This window comes from Pongo abelii, chromosome 17 (genome assembly GCF_028885655.2).
Source record: "Pongo abelii isolate AG06213 chromosome 17, NHGRI_mPonAbe1-v2.0_pri, whole genome shotgun sequence".
NCBI lineage: Eukaryota > Metazoa > Chordata > Mammalia > Primates > Hominidae > Pongo > Pongo abelii.
The window spans coordinates 46,325,194-46,347,009 of record NC_072002.2 but is presented as its reverse complement, the minus strand read 5'-3'; the positions used below and the strand labels follow the sequence as shown (position 1 = coordinate 46,347,009).

The window sequence follows — 21,816 nt, the reverse complement described above, 5'->3', positions numbered from 1 at the left end:
TCTCTGGTCAACATAAAATTTAATTGTGTGACTAAAGACACATCTGTCAAAACGACATTGCAAAACAATGGGCTGAAGTCGGTACTAGTGGAAAAACTTCTTTTGTTTCTTAAATTGGGAGATTAAACCTGAGGGAAGAGGGTAAGAATAGGAAGGAGAAAGAAATGGTAGGTGAGAGACAGACTGAAGGTTACCTAAGTATTGACTTACACTCAATGTTGTCCATTTCCTAACATCAGCTCATCCTTTCTTACTTGTCTCTACTCAATGCTCCCAGGCCATACTACTTATATTAAGAGCCAACAACTGTACAGTGTACTTTCAAAATATGCTGGCTTCATCTCTGTATGGACTTTTTCTGATGGTGAATGCAATGGGTGAATAATAGCTACCATATTAGAAGCTACTACCAACTTCAGAGAATTGAAAACTGTTTCTAAGATTAGCCTCCCACTTACTAGACATGGTGATATTATCATGTCCTTATGCTCCCACCAACCCACCCCCAACAATGACAGGTCTTTAGTGGATAAGCTTACAGCCCATTCACTGTGCAGGCCGGTGTGTCAGGGACCGGACATCTGCCTGTCCTGATTTGAGACCTGGCAGCTTAGAAGAGCTTCACCTCATCCTACTGATGCCTTCAGTTGATCCCCTTAGCCCTGTGGTTTCTATTTTCTGGCCTTGAGCATGCAATGAATCTTCATTTATTGTTCTTTCTTTTCAAGAAACCATAAAGCCAAAAATAACCAAAATCATTGAGTAGATTTTCTCTGCCTTTGTTTTACAAATGTAAAACCAAGAAACCCTCTTGCTAGGAAAAGGGGAAAGATCTCCTGACCAAGGCTGCTTTAATAGGATTAAAACAAAACAACACTTGATGTGGGTGGAAACAGATGTTTCTTTCCATTTTTAATCAGATGAGGAAGATTCTTTTGAAAGGATATTTATCCCTCCAAATCCTTAGGATATAGATTATTCAATGTTGGTGAAGATAGTATCAAATTAAAAAAAATAGTCAAAATCAAATCAAAATGGATTAAAAACTTGAATCTAAGACCTCAAACTATGAAACTACTAAAAGAAAACATTGGAGAAACTCTCCAGGACATTGATCTGGGCAAAGATTTCTGGAGTAATACCCCACAAACACAGGCAACCAAAGCAAAAATGGACAAATGGAATCACATCCAAAAGCTTCAGCACAGCAAAGGAAACAATCAATAAAGTGAAGAGACAACCCATAGAATGGGAGAAAATATTTGCAAACTCCTCATGTGACAAGGGATTAATAACCAGAATATATAAGGAGTGCAAACAACTCTACAGGAAAAGAAATTAGTAACCCAACTTAAAAACAGGCAAAAGATCTAAACAGACATTTCTCAAAAGAAGACATATAAATGGCAAATAGGCATATGAAAAAGTGCTCAGCATCACTGATCATCAGAGAAATGCAAATCAAAACTACAATGAGATATCATCTCACCACAGGTAAAATGGTTTTTATCCAAAAGTCACACAATAACAGATGCTGACGAGGATGTGGAGAAAAGGGAAACTTCATACACGGGTGGTGAGAATGTAAATTAGTACAACCACTACGGAGAAGAATTTAGAGGTTCCTCAAAAAACTGAAAATCAAACTATCACATGATCCAGCAATCCTACTCCCAGGTATATTCCCCAAAGAAAGGAAATCAGTATATTCAAGAAATATCTGCATTCCCATTTTTATTGCAGTACTATTCAGAATAGTCAAGATTTGGAAACAACCTAAGTGTCCAGCAACAGACAAGTGGGTAAAGAAAACATGGTACATATGGAGTACCATTCAGTCATAAAAACGAATGAGATTTTGTCATTTGCAACAACATGGATGGAACTGGAGGACATTATGTTAAGTGAAATAAGCCTAGCACAGAAAGACAAACTTCACATGTCCTCATTTATTCGTGGGAGCTAAAAATTAAACCAATTGAACTCATGGAGATAGAGGGTAGAATGATGGTTACCAGAGGCTGGGAAGGGTAGTGGGGATTGGGGGACGTGGGCATGGTTAATGGGTACACAAATATAGTTAGATAGAATGTATAAGATTGAGCATTTCATAGCGCAACAGGGTGATTAAAGTCAACAATAATGTATTGTACATTTAAGAGTATAGGCCAGGCACAGGGGCTCACACCTGAAATCCCAGCACTTTGGGAGGCCAAGGTGGGTGGATCACCTGAGGTCAGGAGTTTGAGACCAGCCTAACCAACATGGTGAAACCCTGTCTCTACTAAAAATACAAAAATTAGCTGGGTGTGGTCACATGAGCCTGTAGTCCCAGCTCCTTGGGAGGCTGAGGCAGGAGAATCCCTTGAACCTGAGAGGCAGAGGTCGCAGTGAGCCAAGATTGTACTATTGCACTCTAGCCTGGGCGACAGAACGAGACTCCTTCTCAAAAAAAAGAGTATAATTGGATTGTTTGTAACACAAAGAAAGGATAAATGCTTAAGGTGATGGGTATGCCATTTACCCTGATGTGATTATTACACGCTACATGCCTGTATCAAGGTATTTCATGTGCCCCATAAATATATACACCTACTATGCATCCACAAAAATTGAAAGTACATATATGGTCATACTTCTCACTTGCCCTCTAATTTTTTTTTTTTTTTTTTTTTTTTTTTTTAGAGATGGGGTCTCACTCTGTCACCCAGGCTGGAGTGCAATGGTATGATCATGGCTCACTGTAACCACAAACTCCTGGCTTTAAGTGACCCTCCCACTTTGGCCTCATAAAATGCTGGGACTACTGGCATAAGCCACGGTGCCTGGCCACTTTAGCGCTTTAAAGGAAGCAATGGTTCTCAGCGTGGGGTCCTCAGATCAGCAGCATTGCCACCATCTGGTAACTTGTTAGAAATGCAAATTTTCAGGCCCTAGCTCAGACCTATTTTATCAGACACTCTAGGGGCAGAGGCCAGCAATCTATGTTTAAACAGGTCTTGTAGATGATTCTCATGCATGATAAAGCTTGAGAACCACTGCCTTAAAGACAATATAATTTCTTTCAGAGAAACAAGATAAAATGGTAGGTGAACAAATGAGAAATTCTAAATCTAATACCTAGGCTGTAATGGAGAACACCTTTCTTAACTCCAGTACCTATAAAAAAACAGTCATTTGGACTAGGCGCGGTAGCTCACGCCTGTAATCCCAGCATTTTGGGAGGCCGAGGTGGGCGGATCACCTGAGGTAAGGAGTTTGAGACCAGCCTGACCAACATGCAGAAACCCTGTCTCTACTAAAAATATAAAAATTAGCCAGGTGTGGAGGCATGGCCCTATAATCCCAGCTACTTGGGAGGCTGAGGCAGGAGAATCGCTTGAATCTGGGAGGCAGAGGTTGCAGTGAGCCGAGATCGCGCCACTACGCTCCAGCCTGGGCAACAACAGCAAAACTCCATCTCAGAAAAAAAAAAAAAAAGTCATTTGGGGTTCTATTTTACTGAGAATCATAATTAGGCCAGAAATATGACTCAATCATACAAAAGCTAGTACAGTGCTGTATGGATAACATTCAATTATCTAGAATAATGGTTGTTTCCTCTGTTCTGCATTCACTGACCATTCTTGGAGTGCTGTGTTCTATTTTAAGTGCTGGGTAAGGAAAACATCAATAAACTGCAATAGACACAGAAGGGAAATTAAGATGTTGAAAGGTGTAGAAACAAAATCCTTGTAATAACTGGGTTACCATTCTGGAAAACTTCAAGCACTCACACAGTAAGTTACTTATCACCTTGAGAGGGAGGCTACATTAGATCACCTCTGAGGACACTTTTCTCTACGACTGCGTAAAAATCTTTATGAGCTCAATACTATAAACAGCCCAAGTATATTGTAGAAATAGAAATGCTGCTGTATGTCTATTATGTATAAGCTTGAGGAAGAGAGATGAGGAAGAAGGTTTGTAATTTTTTGCTGTGTAAAAAAATCATTGTTGGCATAAAGCCAAGGGCATTGAGTTCCTTTTGCACCTGTTCTCATTCTCTTACTATAATCCATGAGAATTAGAAAAACTTCCCACTCCTTGTGCTCTTTTTTTTAAATTTTTTTGAGACAGAATTTTGCTGTTATCTTTTTTATTTTTTAATGTTATTATCTTTTTTTCTAAAATTGTCTCTCTCTTTTTTTTTTTTTGAGATGGAGTTTTGCTCTTTTTGCCCAGGCTGGGGTGCAATGGCGTGATCTCAGCTCACTGCAACACAATCTCTGCCTCCTGGGTTCAAGTGATTCACCTGCCTCAGCCTCCCGAGTAGCTGGGATTACAGGCATGGGGCACCATGCCCAGCTAATTTTGTATTTTTAGTAGACATGGGGGGGTGGTTCTCTATGTTGGTCAGGCTGGTCTCAAACTCCTGACCTCAGGTGATCTGCCCGCCTCAGCCTCCCAAAGTGCTGGGATTACAGTCGGGAGCCACCATGCCAGGCCAGTCCTTTTTCTCTTTATTCATGTAAGTCATTTTCTCAGAGCTTTGTAGGGCAATTTTAGAACAGTCTAGATTTACGAGGAGTCAGTACCTAAAGTCTGTTCGCTTTACAGAAAGTCTACAAAATCTCTCCTTCTTCCTACATGAGCCACTTACTTTCATTTTCAGGAATATTGAAGAGAGTAAGAGTCCTTGCAAATTCCAGGGAAAAAAAAGTCCTATATGATGTTAAAAAAAAAAAGTGTCTTTTATAAAGGCAGCCAGAAATAATAATGGATTTCTTAAGTTTCTTAAAATTAGGATTTAAATTTCTTTTAATTTTTAAATTTTTTTTTTTTTTTGAGATGGAGTTTCACTCTTGTTACCCAGGCTGGAGTGCAATGGCGTGATCTCGGCTCACTGCAACCTCCGCCTCCCAGGTTCAAGCGATTCTCCTGCCTCAGCCTCCCGAGAAGCTGGGATTACAGGCATGAGCCACCACACCCGGCTAATTTTGTATTTTTAGTAGAGACGGATTTCTCCATGTTGGTCAGGCTGGTCTCAAACTCCCCACCTCAGGTGATCCGCCCGCCTTGGCCTCCCAAAGTGCTGGGATTACAGGCATGAGCCACCGCACCTGGCCTAAATGTTCTCTTAATAATCCCCACAATCCCCAAGTGTCAAGGGAGAGAGCAGGTGTAGGTAATTGAATCATGGGGGCGGTTTCCCCCATGCTGTTCTCATAAAAATGAGTTCTCACAAGATCTGATGGTCTTGTAAGTGTGTGGTAGTTCCTCCTGCGTTCATTCTCTCTCCTGCTTGTGAAAAAGCTGCCTTGCTTGCCATTTGCCTTCTGCCATAATTCCTGAGGCCACCCTAGCCATGTGCAACTGTGAGTCAATTAAACCTCCTTCCTTTCTAAATTACCCAGTCTTGGGCAGTTCTTTATAGCAGTGTGAGAACGAATACAGGGAGCAAGATGTTGGAATAGGAAAAACTAAATAAGAATAACTTGGTCTAATTTCTTTTTTTTTTTTAGAGACATGGTCTCCTTTTGTTGCCCAGGCTGGAGTGCAGTGGTGCCATCATAGCTCACTGCAGCCTCAAACTCCTGGGCTCAAGAGATCCTCCCACCTCAGCCTCCCTAGCGGCTGGGATTACAGGTGTGCACCACCAGGTCCAGCTAATTTTGTTGTTGTTGTTGTAGAGACAGGGTCTTGCTCTGTTGCCCAGGCTGGCCTTGAACTCATGGGGTCAAACAATCCCCCCACCTCGGCCTCCCAAAGTGCTGGGATTACAGGTGTAAGCCACTGCAGCTGGCCTAAATTCTTGCTATGTTAGCTTGCATAGGATTTGGCACATAATAGAAGCTCAAATTCAATTTTTCATATCTAAAGTAGGAATAAAATATATACTTTGCAGATTAGATAATATATATTTTATTCAAATTTTCTTCTTCCTTAGAATAAAGGATCCTAGGGCAAGAACAAGTCATATTTATCTTATTTCCTTATGCCTAGACCTAGCATAACTTGACACACAGTAGACACCTCATGAATAAAGAATTCCTTTTAGGAAAAAGATTTCTAGTACTTTTCTTTCTCTTCTGATGGATTTTTGCTAGCTTTTTGTTTTTTCCAAATGTCTTCTACTTCATATCAGTTCCTATAACAGAGCACTTGGGCAGGTCAGAAATAGGAGAAGAATAGTTGATACACAGAATCAGATGAGAGTTCTTTTTCAATGATATAACCTTCCTTCCCTAAATTCTGATACAACCATATTTTCTCCCCAGAGGAGTTCTCACCACTCTCATGCATCACTATTACTTATGGAAAAATAAGAATGATTTTGTTCAGTATTATATTTTTTAGATGTGATGGGACAGAGAAAATATTAGGAATCACCAATGTAAGGGCTTCTGAGAATACATAAAATGTACAGGCCAGGTGCAGTGGCTCATGCCGGTAATCGTGGCACTTTGGGAGGCCACAGTGGGAGGAACACCTGAGGTCAGGAGTTCGAGACCAACTTGGTCAACATGGTGAAACCACGTTTCTACTAAAAATACAAAAATTAGCCGGCATGGTGGCACACGCCTGTAATCCCACCTACTTGGGAGGCTGAGGCAGGAGAATCGTTTGAACCCAGGAGGTGGAGGTTGCTCTGAGCCGAGACTGCGCCATTGTGCTCCAGCCTGGGCAACAACAGTGAAACTCTGTCTCAAAAAAAAAAAAAAAAAAGTAAAAAAGTACAAACATCTTCACAGGATCATATGAGTTTTGATCATCAGGATCATAGGTGAGAGCATCTAACATAGGTCTATTAGGATACATTTCCTCAAGTTTCTCACACCAAACACCAAAGACACAGAAATGGAGTTGATACTGCTTCATAGATACATGGAGTCAAATATCCTGTCTTCCCCCTAGTCTTTCTGAACTGGTCCTTACCAGGGTTTTCAGTAAGACACCCCTCCCTTATCCCATTAAGAATAAAGGCAATACTGACAGATCATAACCAACAGGGTAGTCGGCTTTCTAGTTCTCCTTTTTTTTTTTTTTTTAAGACAGGGTTTTACTCTCATCACCCAGGCTGGAGTGCAATGGCACGATCTCTGCTCACTGCAGCCTCTACCTGCCGCGCTCAAGCAATCCTCCTGCCTCCTAGAGGCACACACCAATGTGCCTGGCTAATTTTTAAAATTGTTTTCTAGAGATGGGATTTCACCATGTTGGCCAGGCTGGTCTTGAAATCCTGACCTCCTGACCACAAGTGATCTGCCTGCTTTAGCCTCCCAAAGTGCTGGGATTACAGGTGTGAGCCACTACGCCTGAAGAGTTGGCCTAAAGTTGATCGTTTTTCCCCATTTTTGTATTGTTATAGGGAATCCCTAAAACAATATCATACTCAGTGGAGGTCTGACAGCCCTCACTGTGAATGACATATATGTTCTTTCTTTTTTTTTGTTTGAGACAGAGTTTCACTCTTGTTGCCCAGGCTGGAGTGCAATGGCACAGTCTCAGCTCACTACAACCTCCACCTCCCGGGTTCAAGCGATTCTCCTGCCTCAGCCTCCCGAGTAGCTGGGATTACAGGTAGGTACCACCATGCCCGGCTAATTTTGTATTTTTAGTAGAAACGGGGTTTCTCCATGTTGGTCAGGCTGGTCTTGAACTCCTGACCTCAGGTGATCTGCCTACCTCGGCCTCCCGAAGGGCTGGGATTACAGGCGTGAGCCACCACGCCCAGCCAATGACATCTATTTTCTACTATAAAACTTGAATTCCATTTCTAAAGTCTGTGCATGACTGATTTAATATTTAATAGAAAATAAGTGTGTCAGAACTTAATTTTTTTCTGGTACCCTTTTCTTGGGTTCTAACAGCACATATGCATGAACACCATATTTTACTGTTGAGGGATTTCAGTTGCCAAGTACTATGTATGCAATCTAATATCAATGATCCTTAGTGAACAGCATGTTCTATCAAGTTCTCCTGAAGTCAGAAGATGATTCTAGGAGTACAAGTGTAAAAGAGCTGGATGACAGTGCACTCATGTTACAGCCATCCCAAGATGCAAAGGATTCGATCCTTCAGAATATCTCTAATGGACACTCCGCTCTGTCTGTGGCTTAGATTAACCTCCACAGCAACTCAGCTGATTATAGAACACTTTCCACGTGATGACAAGTGCCATTTGAGGAGGTAATTAAAGGTTACTCAATCCAATACCCAAAGAAGAAAAAAGGAACATACACTGAAAATACTCACAGGCAACTATGTAATTAAAATCAAGGTACAAGACTGCATACCTAATTTTTTTTTTTTTTTCGAGATAGAGTCTCTCTCTGTCACCCAGGCTAGAGTGTAGTGGTACGATCTCGACTCACTGCAACCTCCACCTCCCAGGTTCAAAATTCTCCTGCCTCAGCCTCCTGAGCAGCTGGGACTACAGGCACACGCCACCGTGCCCGGCTAATTTTTGTATATTTAGTAGAGACAGGGTTTCACCATATTGGCCAGGCTGGTCTTAAACTCCTGATCTTGTGATCTGCCCACCTCAGCCTCCCAAAGTGCTGGGATTACAGGCATGAGCCACCACACCCAGCCACTGAAAGCAAATCTATAGGGGATTTTTTTTTCCTTCCAGAATTATTACCACATAGATCTCCACTGTGGCATCAAGTCACAGATATTCTAAGTACTCACGGAAATTAACTGCTATGGAGAGGGGTAGCCCAGGATGTAATCATCACAGTTTACACTTCAAACCAAAAGTCCTGTCCCTTCCTTAAGGAATGAGCCCCCAGGGTAACGTAGAAAATATAGAACTCAGGCTGGGCATGGTGGCTCACGCCTGTAATCCCAGCACTCTGGGAGGCTGAGGTGGGCAGATCACGAGGTCAGGAGATCGAGACCATCCTGGCCAACATGGTGAAACCCCATCTCTATTAAAAATGCAAAAATTAGCTGGGTGCGGTGGTGCATGCCTGTAATCCCAGCTACTTGGGAGGCTGAGGCAGGAGAATTGCTTGAACCAGGGAGTCCGAGGTTGCAGTGAGATCGCGCCACTACGCTCCAGCCTGGCGACAGAGCAAGACTCCGTCTCAAAAAAAAAAAAAAAAAAACCAAAATATAGAACTCACTGGAACCTCTGAATCAGGGTGAATGGAATTATGTCTTTTTTTTTTTTTAAGACAGAGTCTTGCTCTTGTCGCCCAGGCTGGAGTGCAATGGCATGATTTTGGCTCACTGCAACCTCCGCTTCCTGGGTTCAAGTGATTCTCCTGCCTCAGCCTCCTGAGTAGCTGAGATTACAGGCTCCTGCCAACATGCCCAGCTAATTTTTGCATTTTTAGTAGAGACGGGGTTTCACCATGTTGGCCAGGCTAGTCTCGAACTCCTGACCTCAGGTGATCCACCTGCCTTGGCCTCCCAAAGTGCTGGGATTACAGGTGTGAGCCACCACGCCCAGCCTGTCTTTCTTTACTATCTTTTTTCCACATCACTACATCCTGCTATGTTCTAGGCACTCTGCAAAGAACTGGGCATGCCGTGTTAAACGAAAGACTTAGGTCCCATGACTCCATAAGCCTAATAAATTAGAGGGAGAGACAGACACGAAATGAATATGCAATTATAAGTTGTGGTTAATACTGAAAAGTAGAGGGGAGAAAAGCAAAAGCTGAAATTAACGAGTGTCAGGGAGGGCTTCCTTGAGGAAGTAAAATTTAAGCTAAGCTCCAAAGGATGAGTAAGAGCCAACCAGTGAAAGAAAGAGAACTTTGAGGCCGGGCGCGGTGGCTCATGCCTGTAATCCCAGCACTTTGGGGGACCGAGGAGGGTGGATCGCTTGAGCTCACAAGTTCGAGACTCAGCCTGGGCAACATGATGATGAAACACCGTCTCTTCAAAAAAAAAAAAAAAAAGCACTCTGGACAGAGAGACTAGCTGGAGGGCAAGGTTCTTGCTAAAACATCTTCCCTTTACAGAATAAAATACATTTCTCTCAAAAGTGGTCTCATTAATGTTATCTACATTTAAGGAAAAAGAAAAAAGTGGTCTCATAATTCAGTCTAAAGCATGCTGTTTGTGTCATCTGCTTCCTTTGAGTCTAATATTCCAGAGATAGAATTATTTAAAAAAATAAATGACCGAGCTTAGTGGCTCATGCCTGTAAACTCAATGCTTTCAGAAGCCAAGATGGGAGGATAGCTTGAAGCCAGGAATTTGAGACCAGCCTGGGCAACATAGCAAGATCTCATCTTTACCAAAAATAAAAAATAAAAAAATAATAATTAAAGAATTATACAGTTGTGATGGTACACACCTGTAGTCCCAGCTACTCAGGAAGCTGAGGTGAGGATCACTTGAGCCCAGGAGTTCAAGGTTACAGTGAGCTATTACTGCACCACTGCAGTCCGGCCTAGGTGATAGAGCGAGACCCTGTCTCCAACTTTTAAAAAATGGCAGCATATAACAATATAATTACTGCTTGACAAAAAGGAGCTATTGGCTCTTAAGGCTGCATATAAGAAAAGTCAAAATCCCCTGATGTTTTTAACAAACATTTTATCATTCTTGAGCAGCTCAGAAAGAAAAGATGGTTATCTTGTGGTTTGATCTCTGAGTTATCTAATTATTTTTGGAAGTCAGAAGAATCATTTACCCAGGAAATCTCTAACTGCCAGGAAACCTCTTATGTGAGGTAAGTCAGATGATGTCACTGACCTTATCTGCTTGCAAAACCTGTAATCCAGTCCTTTAAAGCAATAATTCCTGGTTAACTTCCACACCCATCCAGAATCAGCACTGGACCCAGCCCTCCTTGTCCAGGACTTCCCTCAGTGTGTTTTCACCCACATGTCCCCATTAGGGATCCCTAAGCATGTGAACCCCAGCTATACCACATATCTGTCCCCTGCCTTTTCCTAACCATGGGGTAAATCATGACTTCTAGTGGCTCTAGACCCTTCAGAGTGACATGCTCTTGAGCTTCTGCTCAAGAGTGAAACACTAACACAGGACACCTGAAGGTCTTGTGTTCCAATTACCACCTCTAGACAGCCCTAGAGTATTACAGAACCTTGGATTTCTGAACAATCTGCTCCTGCTTCAAGGCCATGATAGCATCCTGGTCTTTGTGATGAGATTTTACCACTTCACTTCCCCATCCTCCTCCTCCCCGCCACCCCCCCAACTCACACCACCACCCCATGTGGGTTCTCTGTGAGAGGACATCACTTCCTCTAAGAAATCTTCTCTAGGCCTGATTTTATAGAATTGAAAAAGTGTAGTGAACCTCCACTATCACCACCACCGTCTTCTATTAATGGAGTGATCACCAGGAGACAGAGTGCTTACTTTATTATATGCCTGATTCATTTACTACTTGTGAAAAAGGCATGAATGTCATCACCATCCCCATTTTACAAATGATGAAACAGTGACAGAGAGAATTTAATAGACTTCCTGGGATTACAACCAAGCCTATCCCCTTTAAAGCCCAGGATTTAACTACAAAATCCCACAGGCAATCTGATTCCACCATTCCTAGTTTGTTTCCCTGCTTAGGTCAGCTGTCTTCAATGACCCTGAAGACCTGTAAAATCATGGAGGACCTAGCTTCATGGGCCACCTTCAATTTGGGCCAAACTGAGCAGGATGTGGACTGGATTTCTGCTGGAGCAGGTACACAGTACCACGGAACTGACCAGTACATGGCCTGCCCCAGATTGCTGCTTAGATGCAGCCTAGGACCACAGTCCAGAGGTCCTGGCATTCTTCCAGCCAAAGCAGCACCCTGGGTACTAATGGTCAGGGTTCAACCTTCTTCACAGAGTTGCTAGGAGACAAGAAAATACTTAGAACTCAGTAAACTCAGTGATAGTAGTCACTGTCATTCCATCCTTATGCTTTCTTCTAACTTCCTCTAGCTCCCCAGTGACCTATTGTGACACAACTCCCTAGCCCAGTTCCTCCTACAGAGCAACTTGAGCAGGAAAAGCCCGTGACCATTGCCTCTGCTCCCTCAACACTTAACAAGCTCCTACTTAGCCAATCCAACTGCCAACTCCCTAGGCCATTAAGATCAATAAAAAATATCTCTGCATGCTTTTCTCTTGAACTTGCTATAGACCACAGGGGTTTCCCACACAGCCCTGGAGCTAGATTACTGTATTCAAATTGTGTCTTTGTTACTTACCAGCTGTGTGACCTTGTATGATTGACTTAACCTCTCTGAGCCTCAGTTTATCATTTTTAAAATGGGGATAATCATCAAGCCTATCTCACAGGATTGCTGTGAGGATTTTCTCTTTTTTTTTGAGACAGGTTTTTTGGGGTTTTTTCGTTTTTTGTTTGTTTGTTTGTTTTTTGAGATAGAGTTTCGCTTTTGTTGCCCATGCTGGAGTGCAATGGTGTGATCTCAGCTCACTGCAACCTCCATCTCCGAGGTTCAAGTGATTCTACTGCCTCAGCCTTCCAAGTAGCTGGGATTACAGGTGCCCCCCACCACACCCAGCTAATTTTTTTTTTTTTTTTTTTTTTGTATTTTTAGTGGAGACGGGGTTTCACCATGTTGGTCAGGCTGGTCTTGAACTCCTAACCTTAGGTGATCCATCCGCCTCAGCCTCCCAAAGTGCTGAGATTATAGGCATGAGCCACCGCACCTGGCCTGAGACAGGTTCTTGTTTTATTGCCCAGGCTGGAGTGCAGTGGCACCATCTCAGTTCACTTCAACCTCCGTCCTTCCAGGCTCAAGCAATCCTCCCACCTCAGCCTCCCGAGTAGCTGGGACTGAAGGCGCATGCCACCACGCCTTGCTAATTTTTGTATTTTTAATAGTAGAGACGGTGTTTCACCATGTTGGCCAGGCTGGTCTCAAACTCCTGGCCTCAAGTAATCTGCCCACCTTGGCCTCCCAAAGTCCTGGATTACAGGTGTGAGCCACTGTGCCCAGCTGTATCTATCTTTCTCTTTATTCTCTGTCATCTTTATTTCTATCCATTATCTATCTACCTACCTGTCTAATATACTTAGGTTTCAATTTCATCCACTTTCTGAAAGGATTTTATGGAAAAAACCCTAAAACTAAAAAACCCCTAAAAACTCATATAATAAAACAACACACACACATTTGTGTATATATTACATAAAACTACATATTACATAAAATAATCTTCAAAGTATCATTTTATATTTGTTGAGCCAGGGTAAATTAAAAATAAATGTTCCCAATTATGGTCAGATTAAGGTAAAAGTGGTTTACTCATACATTGCTGACACAAATATAAATTGACTCAGACTTTTTGGAAAGCACTTTAAAAGTCATTTCAAGAGCTATTAAAAAGTCTGCATTATTAATTGCAGAAATAGTAATGTAAGGAATTTCCTCTTAGAAAAATTCCAATATAAGGAAAAGTTAAAGCATACAAGAATATGAACTCAAATTCTAAAAACTGGTTAACAATCCAGGCCAGGTGCGGTGGCTCACACCTGTAATCCCAGGCTTTGGGAGGCCAATGCGGGTAAATCACGAGGTCAGAAGATCAAGACCATCCTGGCCAACATGGTGAAACCCTGTCTCTATTAAAAAAATACAAAAAATTAGCAAGGCATGGTGGCACACGCCTGTAGTCCCAGCTACTCAGGAGGCTGAGGCAGGGGAATGGCTTGAACCCGGGAGGCAGATGTTGCATTGAGCCAAGATCATGCCACTGCACTCCAGCCTGGTAACAGAGCAAGACTCCGTCTAAAAACAATAACAACAACAACAACAACAAAATTAGGCAGGTGTAGTGGCACGTGCCCGCAGTCCCATCTATTTGAGGGGCTGAGGCAGAAGGATCGCTTGAACCTGGGAGAACAAGGTTGCAGTGAGCCAAGATGGCACCACTGCACTACGGCCTGTCTCAAAAAAATAAAAATAAAATAGCTTAAGTAAACAATGATGTATCCACTCTGCCTTACCTCACAACTATACAAAAATGAAAATTATAAAAGACCCTTGAAGAACTAAAACGCCAAGGCTGAAAAGAAAAAAGCATCATTCACAATGAATACAGGAAATAATGAGCAATATGTACATTTACTATGCAAACATATGGATAAATATTAACCATGAATAAAATGACACATTAATGAAGATGAATGTCTACTTTTTGTTTCTAGTGTAGTGTCATAATAACACTATTTGCATTATTTTTAAATGTTCTAAACATAGGCTATAACCATAGTTAGTGTACTAAACTTAGATTTTTTTTTTTTTTTGAGACAGTCTTGCTCTGTTGCCCAGGCTGGAGTACAGTGGCTCCATCTCGGCTCACTGCAACTTCCGCCTCCCAGGTTCAAGAGATTCTTCTGCCTCAGCCTCCCTAGTAGCTGGGATTACACAAGCCCGCCAACGTACCCAGCTAATTTTTGTATTTTTAGTAGAGATGGGGTTTCACCATATTGGCCCGGCTGGTAAACTTAGATCTTAACTGTGCATTTTGGATCATTTTAGTTGATTATGCCCACGATTACCTGTTAGAGATAATGTGTAATTTCATAAATGAGTGATTACACATTAGTCATTCTTATCAGTTTCAACTCAACACTTTCACATATTGCAAACAGTCACAGAGTTACCATAACCTTAACTTAAATCATTATCCTTTATAATGTGTGTATAAATAGAAATCTATTAAATGGCTTTCCTAATGTGTCCTGAATTCAGACATTGCTGTAATACATGTAACAAAAATCCTTACCACAGGCCTCTGTTCTGATCTGTGATGAGTAATACAATGATCCAGCAAGCTGTCTTCATCCAGTTCCCTCTGACAAAAGGGACATACACACCTGGAAATAGCACAGAATACAAATAATACTAAAATGGCTGGCAACTAGATAGTAGTCACTTTTTTTTTCTTTTTTTTTTGAGACAAGAGTCTTGCTCTGTGGCCCAGGCTGGAATGCAGTGGCATGATCTCAGCTCAATGCAACCTCCCCACCTCCCGGGTTCAAGGGATCCTCCTGCCTCAGCCTCCCAAGTAGCAGGGATTACAGGCCCCCACCACCACACCAGGCTAATCTTTGTATTTTTAGTAGAGATGGGGTTTCACCATGTTGGCCAGGCTGGTCTTGAACTCCTGACTTAAGGTGATCCACCCACCTCGGCCTCCCAAAGTGCTGGGATTACAGGCATGAGCCACCGCACCTGGCCACACATCTGAATTTGGACTAGCCACATTTCAAGTGCCCAGTGGACACATCTTGGACAGCACACATAAGGGACAAATATTCCTAAATGTACATAAAGGTTTAATAAGGTAGCTGCAGGTCACTTTTCTTTTTCTTTCTTTTTTTTTTTGGAGAGGGAGTCTCACTCTGTTACCCAGGCTGGAGTGCAGTGGTGCAATCTTGGCTCACTGCAACCTCCACTTCCTGGGCTCAAATGTTCCTCCTGTCTCAGCCTCCCGAGTAGCTCAGACCACAGGCACATGCCACCATGCTAATTTTTTGTATTTTTAATAGAGGTGGGAGTTTCACCATGTTGCCCAAGCTGGTCTCAAACTCCTGAGCTCAAGCAATCCTCCCCTTGACCTCCCAAAGTGCTGAGATTACAGGTGTGAGCCACCTTGCCCGGACTGCAGGTCACTTTTCATTCTTCACTGGAAACTAACAATACAGGCTGATGCACGTAGTTATATGCTAGTGAAGTTGGAAAACAAATAACACCCATCTAAATGTTATGTGAATTAGGAAAGGGAGGAAGAAAAAGGTAATCCAAGGACAGCTGGGTGCTGCAATACTCAGTTTCTCAGCTAATGCATGCTCAGATTGCACTTCTCTCCTAAAGAGAAGTGCAGTGAGCCGGGATCGCACCATTGCACTCCAGCCTGGGCAATAGGCATGAAACTCTATCTTAAAAAAAAAAAAAAAAAAATTCAGATTTGCTGGATGTATAAGATACACACTGAATTTTGAGGGCTTAATGTAAAAAGAAAAAAGAATGTAAAATATCTTGATAATTTTTATACTGATTACACGTTCGAATGATAATATTTTGGCAATATTAGGTTAGATAAAATATATTGAAAGGTAATTTAGACTTTATCTTCTTATTTGTTTAAATGTCGCTACTAGAAAATTTTGAATTACATGTGATTAACATTATATATCTAGGCCGGGAGCAGTGGCTCAGGCCTGTAATCCCAGCACTTTGGGAGGCCAAGATGGGTGGATCACGAGGTCAGGAGTTCAAGACCAGCCTGGCCAAGATGCTGAAACCCTGTCTCTACTAAAAACACAAAAACTAGCCAGGCATGGTGGCACACGCCTGTCATCCCAGCTACTCGGGAGGCTGAGGCAGGAGAATCGCTTGAACCCGGGCAGCAGAGGTTGCAGTGAGCCAAGATTGTGCCGCTGCACTCCAGCCTGGGCGACAGAGCAAGACTCCATCTCAAAAAAAAAGAAAAGAAAAAAAAAAACCATTATATTTCTATTGGACAACACTGCCTTAAGTTCTTAGGGACAATACGGAGTCTTGGAGTTGTTTGCTCACTTTCTGTTACAGATGTAACTTCCTGTCCCCCAAAACTTGTTTCAAAATTTAAAATTTGAATTATGTGGTAAATTCTTCTGTAAAGCAAAGATTTTTATCATAAATCCAAATATTAATATATCTTGTAAAATAATCAACAACCCTCTCCATTTTCTATTACTTTAATTCTTTACTATTTAATTCTAATGAGTAAAAGAAATTGGGATTCAAATTAGCTTTCATATATTTTTAAATTTTCATAAAAGCCATCAACCTTGCAATCAAACCCATACACTTTCTCAACCCGTTGGTAACCCTTCCTTCCTATTGGTCATTGTGGTCAATCTAACAGGATCCATACTCTGTTTATAGCTAAAATACTCATTTGAAATTTATAATGTCAGAGTATAAAGCTAATTCTATAATAAAAGGTACTTTTGCAAGGCGATCTCTAGTAAAACAAAAAGAATGAGGTGATTGTTTAGACTTTTAGGTTTAGAAATGTAAGCTATATTTTGCGTATATTTTCTAAAAATGAGCAGAGCTAACATTTTTCTCCGGGAGAGAGAAATTATACAGAATACCAATATTGGTGAATCCATAGGCAGATTAATGGCTGGAAAGCCATCAGTCTTTGCTAGAAAGCACAGATCACTTTATTTGGTTAGCAGGGGCAGATTACAAATTTATAACTACTCTGATGCAGCTAAATTACCTTTCTCTTTCTCATCAGGAGAATAACAACTTAGATGTGTTTCTTTTTTTTTTTGAGACAGAGTCTTGCTCTGTCACCCAGGCTGGAGTGCAGTGGCCAGATCTCAGCTCACTGCAACCTCTGCCTCCCAGGTTCAAGTGATTCTTGTGCCTCAGCCTCCAGAATAGCTGGGATTACAGGTGTGCGCCACCATGCCCAGCTAATTTTTGTTCTTTTAGTAGAGACGGGGTTTCGCCATGTTGCCCAGGCTGGTCTTGAACTCCTGACCTCAAGTGATCTGCCCGTCTCAGCCTCCCAAAGTGCTGGGATTGCAGGTGTGAGCCACCACACCCCATGAATGTTTCTTTCTCTCCTTTTTTTTAAAGAACAAAATACTATCAATATCCTCCATTACGTCTGCCAGCTACCTCCATCTTTCCCCTACCCCCATACCAGATTACCCATCAAAAAGGCAAAGGATTCAGGATGCCTGCCCAGCCTGTTCTCTTGTATACTGAGATGTTGCTGTCTATATTCTAAAGAGAAACAAGCAAAATGATAAGGAATGAGCTGGTGAAATGAGCAGTGGTGACAGAAGATGGATAATCCCAAACACGATTTACTTCAGGAATCTATTAGAAAACAAAGCCTAGCAGAAATGTAACAGTTCTGCATTCTATTTTTGGATCCGTGTTAACACAAACTTGTTTGAGGAAGTTGCCCCAATCTCTCCAGTCTGTGGTTGGTTACCCCTGGAAATTTTTAAAGTAGAGCGTGCAAAATTCCTTAACAATGATTGCTATCAACAAATGATTACCAGTACCAGGTATCATAGTTAAGAACATAAACATAAATATGTAAATATTTTCATAAGAATGTTAAAGTTTCCAGCCCATTAAATTCTTTATAAACATTATCAATTTTAGCATTAAACTATATTGTATTGAAACAAACCTTGCTGCTGTCTCCTCAAGTTCTTGTAGTGGTCCATACTTATCTATGTACTTCTGACAAGTCCGAATATGTGCCCTCATTTCACTGAGGCAAACCTACATAAAAACAAATTCAAAATAAACTCACTGTTAAAAAAGGGCTCATTGAAAGCTTATGCGATCCAGCCTTTTAACTTTCAAATAAGGTCATATTGTGGGATCAATTAACTAAATAGATGCATTCGTAACATCAGTACCACCAAAAATTAAGGCATTATCAAGAATACTACTATTTTTCAAATTCTCCAACACTTAGAAGACCCAACTGTTAAGTTCTTGAATTTGGTTCTTCTAAAAAGCATATACATTTTTTAAAGTAGATAGATGTGTGGTAACTCAAATTTACTTCTTTTGCATGCCATTACATAAACAGCTTTTAGAAAGAAGGAAGTAAGGGAAAAAAATGGGTGAAGAAAAAGAGCACGAGAGAGGAAAGAAGAAACAATCTAAGATGGAAAAAGAGACAGAAAAAAGAAATGGAGAGATAAGAAGAATAAATGGATACATTTTAGAGGTGCCCATAGTAAGTTAAATGAAACACTGTGCCTTAGGGAAAGATATAAATACCATGGTTTTATAACACACCCAACAGTATTACATGAATTCACAATACATAGTATACTTAATGGTCCCATTAAGAGCAAACATAAAAGACAGCTCTTGCAGTCCATTTTTATCAATGCAGAATAGAGAGCCCTTGTTCTTTCACATATACATTCAGAGAGCCTAACCATGAGGGATCTGTTGCTAACATAACACATCCTATTAAATGTTTCATTAGAAACTCTGATAAGATCTTGTGCTAAAGGAAGCTCTGTACAGCTGTGGTAAGGTGGCCGACCCACTCTGCTTCATTTTGCCCAAGCTACGGAAGTTAAACCTCAAACATGAAATCTGCCATGTCAAGGAAACAGTTATAATTGTTTAACAAAGGACAAAAATAAAAGCAAGTGAAAAGGAAGAACAAAGCCCTGGCTTTACAAATATCCACCTAAAAGATATAAAAACTAGGATTGATGTGCATAAGCTGTCTTAAACAGATGTATTTTACAATCTGTAACATCCAACTTTGCACATTAGCGTTCTCTCATGTCTTTATGACTTTTGCTAGTAAAAATTTCTATTTGTATTCTTTGTTCAACAAAGATAAGCATTAGTCATGAAAATTAACAAGCCGTGGACTATCTACTGACAAATGAATTGATCAATTCATAGTCTAGACACAAAATTATCTGAGACATTATAAAAAATGGCAAACGAAATGCAATTCATTGTGCCTGTTCTAATGGTGCTTACAATCTAACAGAAGAAAAAAGGATGTTAGACAAGTAGATAAGAAATTGTTTGATATAGGGGCTGGGCGTGGTAGCTCACACCTATAATCCCAGCACTTTGGGAGGCTGAAGTGGGTGGATTACCTGAGGTCAGGAGTTTGAGACCAGCCTGACCAATATGGTGAAACCCCCTCTCTACTAAAAATACAAAAATTAGCCGGGTGTGGTGGTGTGCACCTATAGCCCCAGCTACTTGGGAGGCTGAGACAGGAGAATTGCTTGAACCCAGGAAGCGGCGGTTGCAGTGAGCTGAGATGGTGCCACTGCACTACAGCCTGGGCGACAGTGCAAGAGTCTGTCTCAAAAAAAAAAAAAAAAAAAAAAGAAAGACATTGTTTGATATAGGGAACTGGAATACTAAGGCCAGGCCTCAAGGAATAGAGATCTGGCCAGGACTCTGAAGAACACACAGAGTGCAAAATGGGAGAGGGCAAAATGTGCGTAGAAGGAATGGGGAGCATTCCTAGAAAGAGGGATAACACAGAAAGGAAAAGACAGAATATAAGAAGTATCTCAAAGCTGGGCGCAGTGGCTCATGCTTGTAATCCTAGCACTTTGGGAGGCCGAGGTGGACGGATCACCTGTGGTCAGAAGTTCAAGACCAGCCTGGCCAACATGGTGAAACCCCATCTCTACTAAAATACAAAAATTAGCCGGGCATAGTGGTGCATGCCTGTAGTCCCAGCTACTCGGGAGGCTGAGGCACGAGAATCTCTTGAACCTGGAAAGTGGAGGTTGCAGTGAGCCAAGATCATACACCACCGCACTCCATCCTGGGCAACAGAGTGAGACTCTATCTCAAAAAAAAAAAAAAAAAAAAAAAGTATCTCAAAGAAAAAAATCAAAATCTTTGTGATTAATCAGATAATGGGGGAGGGGGAGGTGGTGAAAAAAGGATTTCCACACAAGTTAATTGAGAGAATCCTCTTGTTTCTGACAGACACCAAGGTGGGATCAAGAATTGGATGATTAAACAATATAATGAGTTTGATTTTCTGTATGAATTTTATGTGAAGACAAAGTAAAAATAAGCAATAATCTATTATTAAGAATGTAAAAAGCTATTGATTTTGAGCATTTACTATATTCCAGACACTGTTAAAAGCCAATCATCAGTTATATATATCACATATATATTTATCATTTACCTTTAAAACCACCCTCTAACATGAACATGAACATGATCCTCTCCCCAGCTCCTCTTTTTTGTTGAGAGAGTCTTGCTATGTTGCTATGTGGCACGATCATAGTTTACTGCAGCCTTGATCTCCCGGGCTCAAGCGCTCTTCCTGCTCAGCCTCTGGAGTAGCTAGGACTACAGGCATATACCACTATGCCCCAGATAATTTTTTTGATTTTTAGTAGAGACAAGGTCTCTTCCCAGGTTGGTCATGAACTCCTGAGCTCAAGCAATCCTCCCGCCTCAGGCTCCCAAAGTGCTGGGATTACAGGCATGAGCCACTGCGCCTGGCCTCCAAACCATTTTCTATGTGTATGTTAGAGTGATATCTTAAAGATACAAGCGTGGGCTGGGCACGGTGGCTCATGCCTGTAATCCCAGCACTTTGGGAGTCCGAGGCGGGCAGATCGCCTGAGGTCAGGAGTTCGAGACCAGACTGGCCAACATGGTGAAACCGTGTCTCTACTAAAAATAGAAAAGTTAGACAGGCGTGGTGTTGGGCCCCTGTAATCCCAGCTACTCGGGAGGCTGAGGCATGAGAATCACTTGAACCCAGGAGGTGGAGGCTGCAGTGAGCTGAGATCGTACCACTGCATGCCAGCCTGGGCAACAGAGTGCAACTCTGTCTCAAATAAAAATGAAAATAAAGATATAAGCCCGATCTTGGCACTCCAAAACTTTCTTTCTCTGGCTTACTATTGCATTTAAGATAAAATCTAGAATCTTCTGCATAACCTTCAAGACCTCACATGATCTGGGGAAGCTGATACAGTATCCAAGTTGAAAATTGCAACAGGCAAGGTGTGCTTGATAGAGACAAATACTGCAAAGTCCAGATCAATACAGGTGGAAATATGTCACTGGGTTTGATAACAAAGCTATTCATTAGTGGTCTGCAATAGAGTAGCAGAACTGGAGGACATATCATAGAGGATCACTGGAGTAATGAGAAGAAGGGAAAATGGAGGTGGTCAATGAAAGCATTTGTTTCACAAATTAGGGGTGATGGTAGAAGTTCAGGGTTTTCTGCAGATGATATATGTATATATATGAAATTGGAGACTGGGCGAGATGGCTCACGCCTGTAATCCCAGCACTTTGGAGGCCAAGGTGGGCAG

The 21,816-nt window shown here is 41.6% G+C and overlaps 1 protein-coding gene across 2 annotated transcripts in view; it reads right to left on the bottom strand.

The window, feature by feature from the left end:
- The window catches only part of RNF125 (ring finger protein 125), a 53,706-nt gene that overhangs the window by 12,183 nt on the left and 19,707 nt on the right, over nucleotides 1–21,816 (bottom strand). For both annotated transcript variants that reach the window (XM_054537773.2, XM_024236017.3), the window contains exons 3-4: nucleotides 18,147–18,241; nucleotides 14,724–14,814 (exon numbers count right to left, since the gene is read on the bottom strand). In XM_054537773.2, coding sequence (XP_054393748.1) covers nucleotides 14,724–14,814; nucleotides 18,147–18,241 — 186 coding nt within the window. The remainder of the gene's footprint in view (nucleotides 1–14,723; nucleotides 14,815–18,146; nucleotides 18,242–21,816) is intronic.